At 41.5% G+C, this 18,846-nt stretch overlaps 1 protein-coding gene across 7 annotated transcripts in view; it reads left to right on the forward strand.

Annotated features, from left to right (window-relative positions):
• myrf (myelin regulatory factor) overlaps positions 1-18,846 on the forward strand; it is a 237,814-nt gene that overhangs the window by 153,888 nt on the left and 65,080 nt on the right. For 6 of the 7 annotated variants that reach the window (XM_072592149.1, XM_072592145.1, XM_072592142.1 and 3 more), the window contains 6 exons: positions 3,819-4,089; positions 4,862-4,962; positions 7,309-7,432; positions 13,276-13,471; positions 15,497-15,573; positions 16,634-16,744. In XM_072592149.1, the coding sequence (XP_072448250.1) occupies positions 3,819-4,089; positions 4,862-4,962; positions 7,309-7,432; positions 13,276-13,471; positions 15,497-15,573; positions 16,634-16,744 (880 nt within the window). The remainder of the gene's footprint in view (positions 1-3,818; positions 4,090-4,861; positions 4,963-7,308; positions 7,433-13,275; positions 13,472-15,496; positions 15,574-16,633; positions 16,745-18,846) is intronic. The other variant, XM_072592144.1, reaches the window with a different exon arrangement.

An 18,846-nucleotide genomic window follows, 5' to 3' on the forward strand; every position in this document is an offset into this window, starting at 1 on the left:
GCAAACTTCATAGCAATTTCCACACTCCAGCTTTCTGATACTGTTTGCATTCCTCCCTATTTTGGATGAGATACAAAAAGATATTTTATTTTATTGCCATCTAAGATTTTAAAAATGATTTTTTTTTTCTTTTATTTTCAAAAGCCACTAAATCCTCAGGCTTTCACTCTTTGGTTCCTCAAATGAAGAGTCAAATCTCTTGCAAGAAGTTTGATCATGGATATTGGCACTTGAATGCTGAGGACACTTCAGTCAATCTTACTTCTGTCCTCCAATATTTAATCCTCACTTTTACACTGTGGTCAGTTGCTAGCTCTGCAGTCAAGCAGACCAAGTAAAGGGAGGTAATTTCTGCTCGCTCAGATCTATTCAGTGCCTGAGCTGGAATTTCTTCAGCGATCATTCTCTCTCCTCATCCTTCCTGGGTGAATGAAACCAAGCTGAAGCTCAGCTCAGTTTGGTATATAATTTAGGTTAAACCTTCTTACCTGTATGAAAAAACAAGAAACACTTGCATTTATATAGCATTGCTCACAGCTACGGGATATCTCAAAACTGTTCACAGCGAATAAGTATTGTTGAAATGCAGATACAATTGTATTAGGAAAGTTGGCAGCCAATTTGCACAAAGCAAACTTTCAAAACACCAACATGAAAATGACCAGATAATCTGTTTTTGTGATCATAATTGGTGGATAAATATTAGCCAGACCACCAGGAATACGTCTGCTGCTCTTCAAAATGGTGCCATGAAACCTGTAACCAGCTGACCAGGCCTTGGTTTAACATCTCCTCTAAAAGGGAGTTAAGCAAGTAGGCAATTGTAGCATCATATTATAAGACCAGAGTCTTAGTGAAGGCAAGAAAGGGGTCTTCAATATTTCTTTTGGGAAACAAATTTAAAAACTATGGTACACTTTTCTTTAGTTGACATGACATGGAAAGGCTATGGGAGAGAAAAGATTTGCCCATCTGATGTTAGTACTAAATGGCCTTGTTTTGAGTTTGAACAATGCTTAAATCCCTGACACAGGACATGAAATTCCTGTTGCTGGCCATTATTTTTTATAATTAGGATTTGTGATTCCTGCCTATTATCCCAATCTATTCTAAATTACAACATCAATATTTTATACTCAACTTTACTGTGTCAACTGTCATGCTGTAGTTGTCGACTCTGGCCACTAGGTGAAACATTTCTCTCCTTCCAAGCACAACCATTGAACCTGCAATTTATATATAGATTAAACATCTTGCATAGTTGCACATATCTTGTCAGGAGTCACTTTATCATGCAAATTCTCTCATCAAAATGTATCCATCTCATAGTGGTGCAAGCCTCCTGTCCTTTTTTTGGTTAGTCAGTGCAACTTCTCTGTACATTTTTGTGCCATAGTCAAGGGATTTAAAAAAAAAATTAACCTTTCATTCAATCTTCAAAGAGAGGTTACTGTTTAAAATGCAAAGACCTCCCAGCTACCCTCCCAAGATGTAAGATATGGCACTGTTCTCTCAAACAGTTTGCACAATGAAGCTTCTAACATTCAGCCTATGGCTGGAAGCTGCTGCCTCAGTCCAAACTTCCACGGTTTGTGGCTGAAAGCTCTGAGGACAGTTGTGGTGGGAGGGGTTTGGTTACAGCAGGTAAGGATGGAAACTTGTTGAAAGGTTTTCCTGGCAGTGACCTGGAAAAAAATGCACATTATCTAAAATAAATACTCAGCATTACCTATCTTAATAGATTTACAAGTCGCATGAGTGTTTCTAAACAAAGATAAATTTTGTCAAATCATTTTGACTTGCATGAGAACGCCAGTGTAAAAAGGAAAGACATGTTTGACATGTTTACTCTGTATGTGAGCCATACTGTGCTCATTGGTTGGGAAGTGGACTCTGACTTGTAGAGACATTGCCATGGAGAATGTATCAATTTGATGATGACTGACAGTTAACTGCCAAGATTGTTTAAACTTAAACCAGGTAGATTGAATCTGATTGGACAAGACATTAGCCTGCAGAATGAACTAGAAAATAGTTGTCACCGACTTTGATCAACTGAACTATACCCTGTACAAAGATCAGGGCTCAGTATATTAATACATGCAGCTTCCAGTATGCACAAGTGTGCCATAATGCAAGCCCAACCGACAATTTTAAGTTAATTGTCAGCATAATTCTTACCACACTCAGGATTATTTAGCAAACATTGTCCAATCTCTTCTGATATTGGGCATTGTATTTGAATTTTGCAAGCATGGGTGGTTAGGCATGGTCAGTATATTGTAAAAACAATGACTGCAGATGCTGAAAACCAAATACTGGATTAGTGGTGCTGGAAGAGCACAGCAGTTCAGGCAGCATCCAACGAGCAGCGAAATCGACGTTTCGGGCAAAAGCCCTTCATCAGGAATAAAGGCAGTGAGCCTGAAGCATGGAGAGATAAGCTAGAGGAGGGTGGGGGTGGGGAGAGTAGCAGAGAGTACAATGGGTGAGTGGGGGAGGAGATGAAGGTGATAGATCAAGGAGGAGAGGGTGGAGTGGATAGGTGGAAAAGAAGATAGGCAGGTCGGACAAGTCAAGGAGACAGTAACTGAGCTGGAAGTTTGAAACTAGGATGAGGTGGGGGAAGGGGAAATGAGGAAGCTGTTGAAGTCCACATTGATGCCCTGGGGTTGAAGTGTTCCGAGGCGGAAGATGAGGCGTTCTTCCTCCAGGCGTCTGGTGGTGAGGGAGCGGCGGTGAAGGAGGCCCAGGACCTCCATGTCCTCGGCAGAGTGGGAGGGGGAGTTGAAATGTTGGGCCACGGGGCGGTTTGGTTGATTGGTGCGGGTGTCTCGGAGATGTTCCCTAAAGCGCTCTGCTAGGAGGTGCCCAGTCTCCCCAATGTAGAGGAGACCACATCGGGAGCAACGGATACAATAAATGATATTGGTGGATGTGCAGGTGAAACTTTGATGGATGTGGAAAGCTCCTTTAGGGCCTTGGATAGAGGTGAGGGAGGAGGTGTGGGCACAGGTTTTACAGTTCCTGCGGTGGCAGGGGAAAGTGCCAGAATGGGAGGGTGGGTCGTAGGGGGGTGTGGACCTGACCAGGTAGTCACGGAGGGAACGGTCTTTGCGGAAGGCGGAAAGGGGTGGGGAGGGAAATATATCCCTGGTGGTGGGGTCTTTTTGGAGGTGGCGGAAATGTCGGCGGATGATTTGGTTGATGCGAAGGTTTGTAGGGTGGAAGGTGAGCACCAGGGGCGTTCTGTCCTTGTTACGGTTGGAGGGGTGGGGTCTGAGGGCGGAGGTGCGGTATATTGCGTGTTGTGAACAGACAAAGGGGCATTCTTTTGGATGCAATACACAAACCTTTGTAAGCCATAGAGCCTCCACACCTAACATCATGACAGCACTGAAATTCATAGAGCATTCAATATAATTTAGGTGGAAGACAGAATATCTTTTGTCTTGATAGATGCTGCCAGTTGTCAGTAAAGCATGCAGTGTGTCATTGCACATTCTTTGTAATTGTCCTGACAGTGCACGACAGAAATCTTCCACAAAATCTTTTCAGTAATACCCAAGGTTTATGCTATTTGTTTGAAGAGAATTGCTTTCGTGTAACTGTCCAAGATTAGGTTAACTTGCTCTAATGTTCACAATTTATTACTTATTTAGAATCATCCAGGGTAACAGCAATGCAGATACTGTCAGTTATTGGTAAGTGCAGCTGTTAGAACTATTACTGGTGAATCAACAATGAGATGACATTGAAGGGAAGTTTGCTGAAGCATACTAACTTTTAAAGCATTAAAGCCTGGTTATCTTCTTCAGCAGAATCTCATCTCTTGCGTACTATGACGCCTGAGCATTTATGTCACATGACACCCCCTTCACGTCTGGAACATCCTGCTCAAGCACATCTCCAACCACCGCACCCTCATCAGCCGCCCAATGCACATTATCCAAATGTCCCAAGAGAAATGTACATGAAGGCTGAGCCAATGATGCCCCAATATCCAGTATCGGGAATATCTCCAAATGAGCTCCATCAAGCCCAGCAGTCACAAATGCTTCATCAACTCCTACAACATCATGGATCAGAGTAAGATGTGTGTGTGTATGTGTGTGGTCTTAATGTGTGATTATAAAGTAAAAGCATTGCTGAGACCAACCTCTGTAAGTAAAAAGCATCCTTTTTCTTCAGCGAGTACTGCAGATGCTGGAGATTAGAATCAAGAGTGTGGTGCTGGAAAAGCACAGAATGTCAGGCAGCATCCGTGCAGCAGGAAAATCAATGTTTCGGGCAAAAGCCCTTTATCAGGAATTTTGCCTGAAACATCAATTTTCCTGCTTCTTGGATGCTGCCTGACCTATTGTGCTTTTCCAGCACCACACTTTTGATCCTTTTTCTTCAGTCATTCAACATGCAGTGGTCTTCATGATCCTCAAGCTTTGGATCTTCATGATTTTTATTGTATTCTGAATGTATTTCTTCCCATCAAGTGCATCAAGAATTCAATAGTTAAACAACTGATGGATATTCTGTTGATCGTTTAGCTGCTGCTAATTTGGTGGCTACCTCAGAGGGTCGGTGTGGACTTGTTGGGCCAAAGGGCCTGTTTCCACACTGTAAGTAATCTAATCTAATCTAATCTAAATCTAATGCTTTTGTAAAGTCCATCGCATTTGTGTTGACTTTGAATTTAATGTTGTGAAGTATCTGATAAGCATGAACTCTGAGCCTGGTAAGGAAGAATTTTCTGATGAGAATGCATGAATGAAATTTGTCTTTTGATGTCACCTTCAAATCATATCTCACTCTGTTAGTCAACATCCTTCTGCAATCTGACCTGAATGATATTTTGTCTCCACAGTGGTATTCCTGTGCACCCAGCCAAGAAGCGGAAACATTCAGACTCTCCTCCAAACACTTTAAACACTCAGATATTGAATGGAATGATAAAACAGGAGCCAGGTAAGAGCCTCAACTTTGTTTCCTTATGAGACCCATTCCTCAGCCAAATCCATTCATTTCTCAGCCTCGAGCCGTCTCCCTTTGTACTTTCCAGGTCATAGTCTCACTTGTGTGCAGTGAGTCAAATTTTGAACGAAATATTCACAGGTATTATCTCTGTATTAATATTTATACATAAGGGACCCAATTGGCTTCCATAGATTGGGAGACAATGGGAAATAGGTGTCTATAGGTAGGTGCAGTGGTTCGTGAAAGTGTCTCACACATTACTGAGCTGATCATTTGTTCTGACTTCAACTGTTTTGAGACAGTTCTTTATAATGCTGCAGGTCTATATGACTCCATATGGCCTTGATGTAATTCATCTCAGTGACACATAATCCATTTAGCCCACATTTGGACTTAATGCCAGTTTGTTTCTCCCTGATTCTTCTTGGGCAAATACAACTTAAATCCAAATTTCAGTAAGTTCATTTAGAATTACCATCAACCTACAGAGTCTCTTGTGCAAATATCTCCCCTTTCTGTAGATTCGAGGTGATTCTCCTTTGGTTGTCCTTCTGTACTGTTGATTGTGTGTCCTTTGGTTCCTCTGAAAAGATTTTACAACTTTTGAAGTTCCATGAGGATTTCACTATAGGAGATCATGTCATTTTAACAAGAGGTGCAGCTATCTAGTCCCTTTTGAAAAAAAGTCTTTGAAGACTAATAGATGCCGTCATAGCAAGGACAGAAGGTTTAAAAGAATGTGAATAAGGTACTTGAGTATTTGGAACAGTTGTCCTGAGACCTAAATTCTGACAGAGAAAGAATATGATAGGTAAAGAGGTTATTAAGCAGAATGAGTGATTCAGGATGTGTACTGGCACCAGAACCTTGGTTTGCCATCATGACCAAACCTGGTTAGCATGAAGAGTGGTTTGTGAACTGAAAATTTGGATAGTTTGTTTAGGCACCTTTTAGTTTTTCCAAGTCAATTTAAAAATAACCAGGAAAGCTTTAGCCTGAAACAAGTTCAAAGGTCAGTTTATTCTTCAGCTGTTGCTGAAAGTTACTCAGTAAAAGAAATGATACCATTATGATTGAAAATTCAGGTTCAAAGAGTAAATGTAGCCAACTAAAAGATACTTATAAAATTGAAAGTAAGCTCAGTTGTGTCATTGCAGGCCTGTTAATTGTTTAACAATTTCACTTTATGAGGTGAAGGAGTTAAGAAATGAAGACATGATTCAGCAGCTGTAGTGATTTCTGTAGTTGAAGAATTGGAGGTTGCTTGTACCAGGGGACTCAATAGGTCTAGCAAGCTTTGGAAGAGAGAAAAAAGGTTTCAAGTTCCTCATAATTGGGCAATAATAGCACATCTTCGAGGAGAAAGTGAGGACTGCAGATGCTGGAGTTCAGAGCTGAAAATGTGTTGCTGGAAAAGCGCAGCAGGTCAGGCAGCATCCAAAGAACAGGAGAATCAACGTTTCGAGCATAAGCCCTTCTTCCTGAAGAAGGGTATCTCTGAGTCTTTCCTGGGAAATTCTACTCAAAGTAATGCCTCTTAACTCAAACAAAGCAAAATGACAATCTTATTAAAATAAAACTAAGAACTGTGGATGCTGAAGACCTGAAATAAAAACAGAAATTAGTGGAAGAATTCAGCAGGTCTAGTAGATTCTATGGGGAAGAAACAGTTTCAAATCCAGTAACTCTTAAATGTTAACTCTGTTTGCTCTCCATAGATGCTGCCAGACCTGCTGAGTTCCTCCAGCAATTTCTATTTTTATGACTGCTGTATTAACCTTGATTAATCATTGTTCCACACTGCAAAGTCGATTATACTGAAATTTCCTGGGATGTCTTTCCAGCCTTCTGTTTTTCTCAGAAGTTTTGAACTCTCATACCTTTGGAAATACCCATTGTGTTGTCCAAGGGTTAATGAATTCTAAATGCCCCACTTTAATTGATGCTGAGATAACATAATAGTCTACTTGCTGGCTGGCTGACAGTGAATCAACAGAGTGAGGTGACTTCCAAGAGCCACTTTGCAGGATTCAGTTCTGAAGCAAAGTCAAATTGGACTCAGAATGTTAACTCTTCCTCTCTCCACAGATGCTAATAGACCTGATGAGTTTCCTCATCATCTTCTATTTTTATATCAGATCCCAAACATCCACAGTATTTTGCTTTTATTGCAGGAATCTGTGTCCATTGACAGAGACAGTTGAGCTTGCTCTACAAAATATGTTAAACTATGTCTTGGCACTGTGTTTCCTGGGGAGCAGATATTTGTCATTGAGAGAAACAATTTTTTTTCTGTGGGCTATCAGATCAAAGCTCTCTCCATCTATCTTATTTCAGGGTTGATGCAGGACAGTGACAGTCTGAATGGCTCTTACCTGGACCCCAACTATCAGTGCATTAAATGGCAGCCTCATCAGCAGAACAAGTGGGCCACTCTCTGTGATGTCAACTGCAAAGATCTGTGAGTAACAACTAGCATGAATTTCTCCACCTTATTCATATTGCAGCTATTCACAGAGCAAGAGTCAGGGGGAAAAGTCCTTAAGAATGCTCTCTCTCTCTAGTGGGGGAGTCCATCCACTCTCAACTCTCATTTTAGGTTTCATTGTCACAATATTGTCTGTGCATCCAGACTTCGATGAAGTCGTCAGCCGAGTCAAGTTGCAATTGTGTATCCCCAAACAGCATCGAAGTAGACACTGTGTATATCAGTGAATCGACACACACTATCCGAAGGGTCCCTGACATTATCACACACGCTATCATCACACACAGCGGAAAAATTGTCATCTTTCCTTAAATTTGAAATTCAAGCAGATCATAAAGAATGAGGGCTACATGCTAAATCTTTAGTTCTGGACCCATGGTTCAACATCAGCCAGAATTAGGGAATTACACACCCTTTTCACCACTGAAGTTAACAGGGTAGTGTGAAATGCAATTGCAGTCCCAATCCTGATCCTTTTGGCTCTGACCAACACTTCCTCCTAACTCAGTAGGAACTGGCACCAGACTGGCATTCAGTACAGGAGATGCCACAGAATAGCAGGTGTGGGAAATAGAAGTTTCTCACACTGGTACATCATTTGACTAACTTGAGAACATTAGAGAATTAGTGCAAAGGCAGCTTCATTTACCATTTAATCCTAAATGGACGTATCCCAGGAGTTTTGATGTTGACTTCAATTAATTCAAACAAAAAGTAAAATAGTCCTTTCCCAAGCATACGTTTGAACAAAAAAAATTAAAAATTAACTCAACATAAAGCAGTCTCGGATTATGGTAGGAAGTTCTCCGAAACCTAGAGACAGTGTCTTGGAATGTTGAATAGCAAAACACAGGCAGCAAGCAATCGACAGACCCTGAGGAATTGCTCCTCCCTACAACTCCTTAAATTCCTGTGCATTTGTTAGAATGCACAACATGGGATTAATTTCTTGTTGATTGTCAAATGTTTCAGTATGAGCAATTGTGAAGCAATACCATGTAACACAATTCTGACAAACGCTTATTGCTAGCAACCGATAACACGAATCACAATGATTAGTGTAAGCGACTGTATAAACACGTGTGATAAAATCTCTTTCTGGTGCTTAAGGACAGTGTAGTGGCATCAATTGTTTTGGAAACACATCACTGTATCATTTGCAGGTGCTGTCAACATAAGGAAAATGATGCAAAACCTCCTGGTTCCTTCCTTTTGTCAAATAGCAAGCAAAACACAAGTTCTGAATGCCTTCCCAAAGACAATGCCTCTTCCAACCAACACAATTGGGAAGTTTAAAATTAAAGGGAAAATTTATATCTCCACTTATGAATGGTTAGGAGTGCCCACATATGAGCTACAGATGAGGATCTAACTGAATGGGTCAGATAGCGGATACTATTCAGTTTAATTGTTGCACATTTTAATTGCTCTATTCTCATCATCCCCTGCTCCCACTGACTGCTGCCATGACCAGTTTGTTTGCCAGTCTCTGTACATTAGCTTTAATGTATTCTCCATGTCCTTCTTTTCTAATAAATATTTCTGTTGTTCAGTTTGCTTCCACTCCCCTGATCATAAGAGCATCTCCAGCAAGTGGTTCCTCTTGCTGCCCTGACTCCAGGACTGCTGCAGTGTCTTTGGCCATTCATCTTCTATACCCACCTACGAACCTTTGCTGGCACCACCATTTGGTTGACTGGGAAGTCTAGAAATCATAATTTTGGTCCTTGTTGCGAACTCTTACTCAACCTCTCCGCAGTCTCATTCTGAACCAGATTATTAGCATCACATCTAACCCACTGTAGACAGAATTTAAACTCAGAAGTAGATCTTGTGCCAAGAGTCCGGTATTGGTTTTCGTTGAGGAAGGCACAACAGAATAAGTGTCTGTCAAGTACTTATATGGCCAGGGTTGGGTGTTTTCCAGAAATGTGGAGCTCAGGAATGGGAATGCCATCCCCTCACAGCTAAGGACTCATCAGATGCCAGCAGATCTCCATTGCTGGCACCCACAGCCTTCCCAATGCCTTGACCTGCAAATGCTGCAATGGCATCCCTTTCTCCTTCCTCCCATTTTTATCCCTTTATTTCCACTCTCCCCTTCTCCATTATCTCTCCACATCTTTCTCTGTTCCTTTTTTTTTTACCCCTTTTGCTCAATATATGCATTCCTCTGACTTAAACCTCTTATAGATCAGCATAGTGATGACAGATTGCATGCTGATTTTGTTGACGTTGCTGCTTGGATTTTCCAGACAGCTGCTCCTTGTTGCTGTCATACTCATTTATTAATGTGCATTAGAGATAGGACATGGAGCCTCAGTATGTGGTGTAAATCCCATTACCCACTCCTCTACAAACACTCAACGAGAGATGACGTTTGACAAAGTCCTGGTGGAGAAAGAATTTTTAACCAGAATTTACAGCTTTCTGAGCTGTTGCTGCACTATCCTGAAATACATATTTCTATCAACAAGACTGAACAGAACTTAGAGCTGCATGGGGCCAAATGAGTACATCACTTGCCCATTTCTTATCAATTACACTATACACAGACAAGAGCTAACTGAGGTTCACATGAACCACACAATACAAAGCAGCACTGAACCGTATTGTTCCCTAATACCTATCTTCACAGAAGCTGACACAAGCTGCCTTGTACCTGTACCTTCAGTTTTCTCCTTGCAAACCACCTGAACTATTCTTCTGGTAGTTGGTCTTCTCGTGATGGTATAGGACTAGAGCAACCTAACCACACATTTAGTGCCATCTAATAAATTAAATACACAAGCTGGTGTGATCCAACTTTGGACAGGAAGGATGTGGATAAGTATCACAGCAGGCGGTTGAAAGCTGCAGTTTTTAAGCGGGCTAAAAATGAGAGAACAAGAGAGTGCGTAAGGGTGAAGAAGAGGAATGAGCAAAAGGACAATCTCAGAGTTTTTCTACAGCATAATCATAAAACTTCAGGATAACAAATGGCTGTATGTGAACTCCTGGGTGTCTGTCAGTGCTGGATGGAGCCTGTTTGAGGAACCGTTTGATGACCGAGCTGTAATTTTGTTTTGGATGGCGTTCTGTTCTATTTGCTGCTGATTGACGGAGAACACATGGTCAGTGCTGTCTGTAGCTGACGTGTGTTTAAATGTGAGCTTAAACATTTCCATTGGAGTTGTAATTTCTTGGCTGGTCTGGGGAATATTGGGGTTGGTTTCTTAGCAACTGGTCGTGAACCTGCTGCAGAAACATTCCTTGCATTGTAGTGGGTGCAGTGTGACTCTCAAAAGAGCTGTCAAATATTTCTACATCATTAATGGACTGACCTTCATGGGATCCACTTCATCTCCATTTGCTTTTGCATTTTTTAAAACTAATTTATTCCCCTTCCCCTCTGACCCCAAATGAAACCTCCTAAAATGTATCCTTGAGATATATATATATACATATAAACTGTTTGGATCCTGTGATTAACTTCCAGCTGTAACACAATCCCTAAATGTGTTGCTCTCTGTTTAATGATTTACGATGGTTTATACTTGGTATTAATCCAGGAATGAGTTAATACGTTGTTTTGATTGCATAGCATCTCCCAGTAAAACTGGATATCTTCAAAATACTGAATAAAAAGACAAAGAGCTGCTGATTCATAAAGCACAGCTCAGTTACAGAATGAGTTAATTTGCCTGGCCAAAAATGGGACAATTGTACAGCCAGCCACTACGTAAATGATGAGCAATGTGTGCTGTTTTGATGAGTGTGGGGGTGTGGGGGGAGGTGAAACAGATTTCTCTTCAGGTGTCCTAAATTATCTCATTGATATGACTTGCAAATGGTTAGGATTCTTGTGGTATAGTGGTAGTGTTCCTGCCTCTGAGCTAGGTTTGAGTCCCAGAGGTCATAGAGTTATGCAGCATGGAAACAGACTCTTTGGTCCAACCAGTCAATGCCTATCATAATCCCAAACTAAACCATTCATGTAATGTGTAAGAACGTCTCCGAGCAGGGTGATTATAAATATTGACTCCCAAATTGTTGGGCTTGTTCGTTCCAATGATGCAACGCTTTCTTTTGAAGGTACTGAGTTTTGCCAGAACCTATTTTGGAAAAGTGGCCATGTCAGAAACAGAATTCGCATTCCAATGACTAGGGCTTATGCTGTACTGTTTTCCTTTAGTATGTTTTGTTGTAGCTACTATGAAACTATACAGAACCAATAGAAGAGGCATTATGGGTTTAAGCATTTGTAGCTATCTATGGGGGACCACACCGAGGCAGTTTTAAAACCTGTGTGTGTTTTTATGTATCCTGTAGCTCATTGAGTACTGCTGCGAACCACTTTTCATTTGCACATGTTGTTTTGATTGCACAGCATCTCCCAGTAAAACTGGATATCTTCAAAATACTGAATAAAAAGACAAAGAGCTGCTGATTCATAAAGCACAGCTCAGTTACAGAATCCACCTGTTCAATAAGAAAATGAAAACTAAATCCTGATCAGTTATTGACTTTGGTCCAGAAATATCATTCTGCTCAACCAAGGTCTAGAGCCTATTTTGTTTGAAAGTTAGAATTCAGCTCTGCTGTAGATCTAATACTGTCTCCAGGGTTGACTTGAGCTTGGTTTGCAAGTGGATGTTACTGTGAGTGAGAGGCTCAAATGGAGAGGGAGTGGGGGTAGGGATATTACTCACAACAAACAGGATCATCAAGATCAGGAGAGAAGAGGAGGTAAACCAGGAAGAAGTGGCCAGGGGAGACTGAACTTAGGCTTTAAAAAAGGAGGGAAAACTAGCAGGGAAGGGGGGGGTGGGGTGTGGATTTCAGTTATGGAAATAGTGAGCTGAAATAAAATGAAGTAGAAGACAATGCAGTGATTCTAACGCAGTGACAACGCATAACAGGGTGTGTGAGCTGAAATACTTACAGGTGAAAAGGAGTAAGAGAAGAAAGTTCAGAGGAGCTTTTGATAAAATAGATCAAACATGTTTGTGATAGAAAGTTGGCAGAATATTTAATTAAGTTTATTTATCTGGTCACGTTGTTGGGGAGTTGGTTTGTGGATCCCTGCATTTTAAAAACAAACCACTTTTCATTTCAGTTGTAATCAGTAGCCACATATTGATTTATGCCTGTGCCTCCAATTAGTAAGTGTGTTCAGCTGAGCTGCTACATGAACAAGAGAAAACTAATGTGTCAACACATGATATATTCCAATAGCTGGAATATGGGGCAAGAGTTTTCTATTCATGACCTTAGGGCATGTTGTTTGGATTTTCAGCAGAGAAAGGTGCAGCGTGTTAGTTATTTTGTCTATGAAACTCCATGGATTGGTGTTTACAACCCCAGTAACAGGTTCATAAAATATATGCCCAAAATGTACCACCCAACATTACTACTGCCACTGTTTTATCCACAACAGCAGGAGCGTCAGGAGGTCATCTATGGCAGACCAATTAAGATCTTTGAAATTGTTAATTAATGGTCTTCAGTGCTCTGTCCTACCATTAGAGGGATTGTTCTAGTGTTGGGAGATGTTCATGCCAAGCGTCCAGCCCAGTAGCTGTCATTGTGTTGGTTAGTGGCAGGTTACATCAGCCATGCCTCATGAACAGGTCTCTGGGCCTATCCATGAGTCTTTCCTCAGATCAAATAACCCATGGGGTGGGGAGTAGGGGTTGCAATCCAGATGCTCCCTTAAACCTATCTCCATGCAACATTGTCAACATGAAAGGTATAATGTGAATGTAACTCAATGTCATCCAATGCCTATGGCTATATCTCAACTGGTGTTAGAGTCTGTTCTATTTTTTTTGCAGGCCCAATCCCAGCTATAGAGTCGATGCTGACAAAGGCTTTAACTTCTCTGTTCCTGATGATGCTTTTGTCTGTCAAAAGAAGAACCACTTCCAGGTCACAGTTTATGTTGGCATGATGGGTGATCCAAAATACGTGAAAACCCCTGAGGGGCTCAAACCAATTGATTGTTTCTTCCTAAAGTTACATGGTGTAAAGGTGAGAGATACCTATTGGTGGGGAGTTGTGGGAGCACAAGGTTTGTTAGTCAAATTTGGTCCTTGGAGGCATTTACTTCCATTTACCAATCTTCACACAGAAGTCAGCGTACTTTTCTGTGAGTGCCTGTCTATGTAACACTTGTCTACAAGTTGTTGTGATCTTAGTTAGGAACAACAAGATTATCATTTGTTTGGATCCAGGTCCAAATTTATTGTCTGCCTCTCCCCCACCACTTGCCTCCCAGCAGTCAATGAGAAGTTTTCCTCCTCTCTCTACACGAATCTCAGGGAGTCCTTCTCCCACTTCAATCTCTCCACGCTTCAGACTCACTGCCTTTATTCCTGATGAAGGGCTTTTGCCCGAAACGTCAATTTCGAAGCTCGATGCTACCTGAACTGCTGTGGTCTTCCAGCACCACTAATCCAGAATCTGGTTTCCAGCATCTGCAGTCATTGTTTTTACCTCATTGACTTTAACCCTACTGCGAATCCTCTTGCAAGGATGCCTGCCTTGAAGAAGTTTTCCTTCTCTCTCTACAAGAATCTCAGGGAGTCCCTCTCCCACTGCAATCTCTCCACGCTTCAGGCCCACTGCCTTTATTCCTGATGAAGGGCTTTTGCCCAAAACGTCAATTTCGAAGCTCCTTGGATGCTGCCTGAACTGCTGTGCTCTTCCAGCACCACTAATCCAGAATGAGCACTAATATCTTGCCCAGTAAATTCAACAAAACCTGATCATGAAGGTGGTACTGGCCTTTGATTAAGGCCTCTAGAGGCCGTTTCGTTTACCATGTTTCCTTTCCCCTCAACTTGCTTCTTTTTGTTCTTGGAAGAACATCCTACAGTGTCAGTCTGACATTTTACTACTCCCCATGCAGCTATCCCATGGTTTCTTTTCTTTCAGAAATCTTAGGGTGTGGGCATCATTAGCCAGGCCTACATTTCTTACTCCTTCCTAAGGAGCTGTGAAGGTGATTGAAGTGAACTGCTTTCATAGAATCATAGAATCCCTACAGGGTGGAAACAGGCCATTTGGCCCAACAAGTCCACACCAGCCCTCCGACAGTAACCCACCCAGACCCATTCCATTACTCTACATTTACCCCTGACTAGTGCACCAACCTACACATCCCTGAACACTATGGGCAATTTAGCATGGCCAGTTCACCTAATCTGCACATCCTTGGATGGCAGGAGGAAACCAGAGCACCGGAAGAAACCCACATAGACACGGGGAGAATGTACAAATTCCACACAGTCACCCGAGGCTGGAACCAAACCTGGGTCCCTGGTGCTGTGATGCAGCAGTGCTGTGTGGTGAAGCCATGTCCACAGTGCTGTTTGTGTGGCAGATCCAGGATTATGGAACAATGGAGATGGAGGAACAGTGATATATTTCCAAGTCAGATTGTTGTGTAATGTGGAGAAGGCTCAGAGGCAATGGTGTTCTCAAGTGCCTCCACGTCCTGCTGGGAGGTAATATGGGTAGGTTTGGTAGGTGCTGTCAAAGAAGAATTGGAGCATTCCTGCAATGTCCCCTAAACATAATTTAGGCTCTATATATTGCTGGTGGATGGAGTGAGTGTTTAAGGAAGCAGATGGGAGAAGTAGTGAGATTCTGAGTTAGTTGCTGAGCTGTTTACTATTAATTCATTCAATGTAGAAGGAAACTTACTGCTGCTTAGTTTTGGACAGGTTTTAACTCATGTTACCTTGTAATCAAAGCAAGTGTGCTATTAACTTAATGTCCCTTGCAGGCTATTTTAATTGCTTCTCTTGAAAATTGGAGGGTTGGAAATTAAATAAACAAAGAACCACTTTGAAGAGTCTCATCAGATTGGAATTGTTGCCCATTGAGGTGGCAGGAGATAGTCATGTTAAAATCTTTTTAACTTCCTTTCCTATGTTATCTTGTGGAATAAGTCAGTCTGGTTGGGAAATGAATCCTTTCACGTATCAGTAAATGTGGAAAGAGCTGGCATGTATATCTGATTGCTGATTGTTAAACAATCTTTTTTGGTAGTTGGAAGCAATGAACCAGAGCATCAACATTGAGCAATCACAGTCCGATCGCAGCAAACGGCCATTCAACCCAGTCACGTAAGTACACAATATAAATTGTGTATTTTAGGAACTGGAACAGCTCTCCCTATCCACAGAATGTCACTTGTAATTGTCCAAGGTTGGCTCAGTCAAGAGCACACCGAAGACTTTGGTTTTAAGTCCATTTCTAGATCTTGAACAGACACAAGTGAAAAATTGAATGCTACATTGTATAGTCTTCCAGATGAAATGACTGTGAATCAAAATTTGCTAAATATAACATGACTTTATCTGAGCAACAGTAGCGAATTCTCCTACCTTTTTTTTTGGACAAGATTACTCCTTTAAAAATACAACTAAGATATCAATTACCAGTCTTATTGATGCTGTGAAATATTGCTGTGCATAAGATGTTTAACACATCTCCCACACATAATTGTCATTATTCTTCAAAAGAATGTAAGAGTTTTGAAGTATGTAGAAGATCTGCTTTAAAATACCTAAATCTTTCTTTCAGCTGATAGTATGTTATCAACAGTTTAGTCCTCAAAATAAATAATATGCCATAGCTTCTTCTGTCAGCTACTTGCTATGCACTGACCAGCATTGGCTAGGTCTTATAAAATGAGGAGATGGTAAAACCTCAAACCCCTCAGTGTACTCAATTTCTTTACATTGTGTTAGGAGGTACAAGTAATGTCTCAAAATGTGTCTAATAGCTACAAAGCGTACATATCATGTGGAAAGTTATTTAGTTTATTCAGCACTGGGTTTCTCCTTGTATATTGTATATATACAGGTGAAAAATTGTACAGAAAGGTACAGATCAAAAGTGAACATTAAATTTTAATCATTATTGAAAAATGTTCTAGTTGTCAGTGAAACTAGATAGGAGTGAGAGCTGTATGTGAATTTGGGAGACACTTAGGGATGCTAATAGATGTTTGTGGATTTTGGGAAATATTGACACTTTGTAATAATTTGGGATGTTGTAGGATAACAAGAGATGGTGGATTTTGAGAGATTCTAAGAGATATGGAAACATGATGATGGTATTAATACGTGCCAGGGACATCGAGCGATATAGCATACTGATGGATTTTTTTTCGTTCTATAGTATTAACATCCCCTCTGATCAGGTCACAAAGGTGACAGTTGGAAGGTTACACTTCAGTGAAACAACAGCGAACAACATGAGGAAAAAAGGCAAACCCAATCCAGACCAGAGGTGCGTACCATTACGAGTGTCATTGTGTCTTGCAAGACAGCTAAGATTCCCATTTCTACTGATGTGTCCTGGCTTAAATTACTGTAGGCTAGGAAGATGCTCATGAAGCATCAAAAGAGGGAAATGTAACAGAAAGATCAAGCTAAAATCAAGTATAGAAGAAATGAGTCAAACATTCCTCTTGAGTGAAGTTCAAGCTCAGTAAAAGATGAAAGTTCAGTAAATTTGTCTAAATTGGCAGCATTTCCTCAGGATTTGTGTTCCATGTTTCATGAAAATTAAAGTATAAATGACAGACATTTTTGTCAAAGTCCGCGTGGCCAATTTCAAATGTCTCTGCTGTATGGAAATTGGATTCATGTCACTTTGAAACTTGTGCTGCTGATGTTGGAGACCCGCTCCCAGCACCATCCTGATGTGGATCAGAGGAAATTGGCACATTGCCAAGCAGATTGGGATCCTGTGACAAATTTATTGGATGCTGGTGTAATTTTCATGGTTTAATAGGCAAACTGAAGGTGATAACTCATTCTGGGCTTTAGGCTTCATGAGTACAGCTGTGTCTTCACCCAGAAAAGAAACAGTAAAACATATGAATGACACATAATAGGTCAACTTGTCTTATGTTCTTCAAAATGAAAGGTCAGTACATTAATTTCAAAGTATTACTGACTTTCATTAGTCTTTGCCTCTGGGAAATACTTTCATTAAGTGCTTTGGAACCTAGAAAGGCTGTGAAAGCATTATTAGAATTTCATATGCCAATTGGCAGAATGTACACTCCGTTTCCTCCACTCCTTCCTTTGCTACTGAATCTACGGCTGAAACCACAATGTTACATTTTCAATGTAACCTTTATGAGGATAAAATAAACAAATTCTAACCCATACCTAGTTCCCTCATGAGTCCTTCCTTTTTCCTTGCATTTTTCAGCTTGGGTCTGCTGCCCCATTCCAATCTGTGATCCCTGGACCAATGCTTACAGCACAACAGTCCAAAGCAAGGAAAGCGCCCAAATCATACAGATTCAGGTCCATGCCCCCCAACAACCCACCCTCCAATCCTGGCACCTTCCTCTGCCACCGCAGGAACTGTAAAACCTGCGCCCACACCTCCTCCCTCACCTCCATCCAAGGCCCTAAAGGAGCCTTCCACATCCATCAAAATTTTACCTACACATCCACCAATATCATTTATTATATCTGTTGCTCCCGATGCAGTCTCCTCTACACTGGGGAGACCGGATGCCTCCTAGCAGAGCGCTTTAGGGAACATCTCCGAGACACCCGCACCAATCAACCACATCGCCCCGTGGCCCAACATTTCAACTCCCCCTCCTACTCTGCCGAGGACATGGAGGTCCTGGGCCTCCTTCACCGCCGCTCCCTCACCACCAGACGCCTGGAGGAAGAACGTCTTATCTTCCGCCTTGGAACACTTCAACCCCAGGGCATCAATGTGGACTTCAACAGCTTCCTCATTTCCCCTTTCCCCACCTCACCCTAGTTAAAAACTTCCAGCTCAGTAACTGTCCCCATGACTTGTCCGGACTTGTCCTACCTGCCTATCTCCTTTTCCACCTATCCACTCCACCCTCCCCTCCCTGACCTATCACCTTCATCCCCTCCCCCACTCACCTCTATGCTACTTTCTCCCCACCCCCACCCTCCTCTCAGTTATCTCTCCACCCTTCAGGCCCTTTATTCTTGATGAAGGGCTTTTGCCCGAAACCTTGATTTTACTGCTCCTCGGATGCTGCCTGAACTGCTGTGCTCTTCCAGCGCCACTAATCCAGAATCATACAGATTCAGGCTTCTTGGATAGTTGACCTAATCACTCCATTCACCAATGACCCAATATCTGCTGGGAATGAAGATTGGCATCCATCACATGTTTGACTGCAGCCATTGTTGTTTTAATATGTTTGTAGATGAACATACCAAAAAATAGGATAAACCTCTTTACTGGGAGTCTCATGTTGACTAATAAAAAGAAACTAATTTTTATAATAGAATTACAATGAAAGGTATTAGCTAGCAGCGGGTTGTTTAACTGAGAAATAGTGCCATGAAATTAAATAAAGTACTGTTCTAAATGTACTG

Source organism: Chiloscyllium punctatum, chromosome 22, assembly GCF_047496795.1.
Source record: "Chiloscyllium punctatum isolate Juve2018m chromosome 22, sChiPun1.3, whole genome shotgun sequence".
NCBI classification, from domain to species: domain Eukaryota; kingdom Metazoa; phylum Chordata; class Chondrichthyes; order Orectolobiformes; family Hemiscylliidae; genus Chiloscyllium; species Chiloscyllium punctatum.